At 33.9% G+C, this 2850-nt stretch overlaps 1 protein-coding gene across 1 annotated transcript; it reads left to right on the forward strand.

Annotated features, from left to right (window-relative positions):
* Positions 1-697: 697 nt before the first annotated feature.
* On the forward strand, positions 698-2200 carry EIN_495300 (hypothetical protein; the record flags this gene model as incomplete). The annotated part of the gene is made up of 1 exon (XM_004253808.1): positions 698-2200. One exon carries the CDS (start codon positions 698-700, stop codon positions 2198-2200), a length of 1503 nt encoding a protein of 500 aa, XP_004253856.1.
* Positions 2201-2850: the final 650 nt, after the last annotated feature.

Genomic DNA, 2850 nt, shown 5'->3' on the forward strand with positions numbered 1-2850 from the left:
AATAAAATCTTAACGTATAATTTAGGGATTTGTAAATTTTTTTTAACTATGATATATTTTAATCAATCAAGTATTAATAAACAATTTATTTTTGTCTTGAACAAAACTGCTCAAGTAATAAAAATAAAAACATTATTAATTGTTATATAAAATTATACTATGATTTTGAATTGTATTAAAAATTAATTATTAATATAGTAATAAAATATAATACATTAACACTTATTAATAAAAAAACACTTCAATTTTCATCAAATTGTATTTTGGAATTATATTGAATTTTAACCATCTTAAAGTTCTTTACTATAAATTGTTAATAGTAATATCTTATTCTTAAATACATACAGATCGAGTATTTACGGGGTGCCAGAAACTTATTGGGTGCCAGAATTATTTCAAGAATTGAAATGAGTTTGGCACTTATTTTCTTATCAATTGTTATCAAGAAAAAAAATAAAAAATAAAAAATAAAACCTGAATTTTTACTATAATCAATCCTCTAATTTCTTGGCACCCATTAAATACTCTAACTGTATTTGTATTATAAAAAAAGCGTTATTTATGAATTTGATATCTATTTATATAATAATATATAAATATATTATTATATTATTATAATATTATGTACATTTTTATTTAAACTCCTCTAAAAGTGTTTTGGAATTTTTCCTCAATCAAGAAAAAATACTACATAATCATGACTTACAAACCAGTTCCAATTTCTCAAGCACTTTCAGTGACTAACACCCCTTTGAAAGGACACACAAAAAGAACACGAACACTCTCAACGTTACAGGAGTCATGGGGATATGCGTGGGGAACACTTGAAACATTATTGTCCACATCAAGTCAACGGTACACAAAAATCAAACGCTTCAATTACCAAAAGGATGTCGACATCGATCCCGACGGCGCCGTCTCATTAATAACAGTAGCGAGTTATCCCGACAACTTTCAGGGGAGTATTCTCTATATGTGGAACAACAAAAGTATTCCAGACGAGGTTCAACGGAAGATCAAGAAATTTGGGATGAATCAATACTTCAAGTCTATACCCTTGAAAGAGTGTTACATGTCTGGCGAGACTACCCAAACGAAGAAGAACGTTTTATCAATACCGACTTATTACAAATACGATTTAAATGTCTCTGAAATAGGCGTAGTATACTCCTATCATATTCCACTCATGACAAGTACACCGATGCCCTACCCAATAGTAGTCTTTGACATTGGCATCAAGTTTAAGAGTGACCTTTCTAACTTTTTGTACTTCGAAGATCGACTCTACGATACTGTAAATACCATCATCTTCAATTATCAAGTGAATAATATGGCAACCAATGGCTCTGGCGATTTACTTGGTGGTATTAAGACTTTAGTGGATGACATCAACCAATTCTTTCGAGTCGCGTATACTTCCCCAGCACCTATGTACTCAACACCTTTCTTTAATAATCAAATGAAAGTGAACGAGGAGAGTCTACTGATCTCCGCGATCCTCTCGGGATATACACAGAGCTCTCAAACCGTCTGTGTGACGACTTCGAGTAAAGAAATAGTCAACGTGATGGTCTTACTCTCCAATTTTAGTATCCCGTTGGTCCCCTTCTATTCATCTTCGATCATACGGACGTCTATTAACCCATTTCTATCAATCCAATTTGTTAAGAGCGCGAGCGCACTCAAGCAAACGACTTTCGCGTTACCGACATGTGTCGTTAATCTCGAGGTGAACACCGTTAAGATCATCAACTTCGAAGATATCACTGCGCTTTATGTCAAAAGAGCAAACGCACTCCTCAACGAGGCTATTTACTCATTGAAGCTTGTCGAACAGAAATTGGACGCGTTTTGTCGCGTAAAAACGATTGCGCACTGCTCCCTGTTCGACGACGCCGCATTCGGAATGTTGAAAATAGAGAAGAAGAGTAAGTTCGACGCGTTGTTTGTGATTAGACGATTAGAAGCAACTTTGTGGTACAAAGCAATTTCAGCGTTTTATACACTCGAAAATTACAAGAGCACTTCTAACACTAAACTCATCGGACACTTGAAAGATACACTCGACGTGGAGACTGAAGACTTACTCGTCGTACTCCAATTCTTTAGAGAGTTCAACCCACCACTCCTCCCCTTCATTCAAAAAATTCTCTTTCATTGGTTCAAACACGAGGAGAAAGTGAAGAATGTTTTCGAATAAACTTTTGATTTGAAAATGATGTGGTGCAGAGATTGAAATGTGTTTTATAATAAGTAGAGTCAATAAGATGAACTCTAATTGTCAATTCTTACCCGTCAACATTCGACGGGGTTACAAGGACATTTGGTTGTATTAGTATAATTTAATTAGGTTTTTAAAAATTGTTTTCTTTTTTTTCTTGAAAAAAATAATTAAAAATAATTGACATTGTTTTTTAACTATACAATTATAGTTAATTAATTATATAATAAATCAAATATAACTTGAAGTAGATATGTGAAAAAAAGATTACGGTTCTTGATTTTATCGGAGTGATTTAGAGCAAAGAGAAATAAAGAATTGACTTTATCAGTAGATATAAATTTTCGTTTTCCTATAAAATTTTTAGACCAGTTACTTCTCTTTACTCGTCACTTTGCGTCATGTTGTCATCTCATCGCTATAAAAACAATCAGACCAATAGAGATTGACATGGCGGAATCAACAGTTCAAGTGCTAAATAAAAGCGCGGGATTCACTGATACAGTTCCGCTGACGATGACCCTGAACGCCGGGCCAGCGATCGACGGACAACACAAGCTCAACACGGAGTGGACTTTGTACTACGACACTCCGAAGTGAAACAGTGCCTTATGAAAGACATAAGAGGT

Source organism: Entamoeba invadens, assembly GCF_000330505.1.
Source record: "Entamoeba invadens IP1 unplaced genomic scaffold scaff_1105074726297, whole genome shotgun sequence".
Taxonomy (NCBI): domain Eukaryota; phylum Evosea; order Mastigamoebida; family Endamoebidae; genus Entamoeba; species Entamoeba invadens.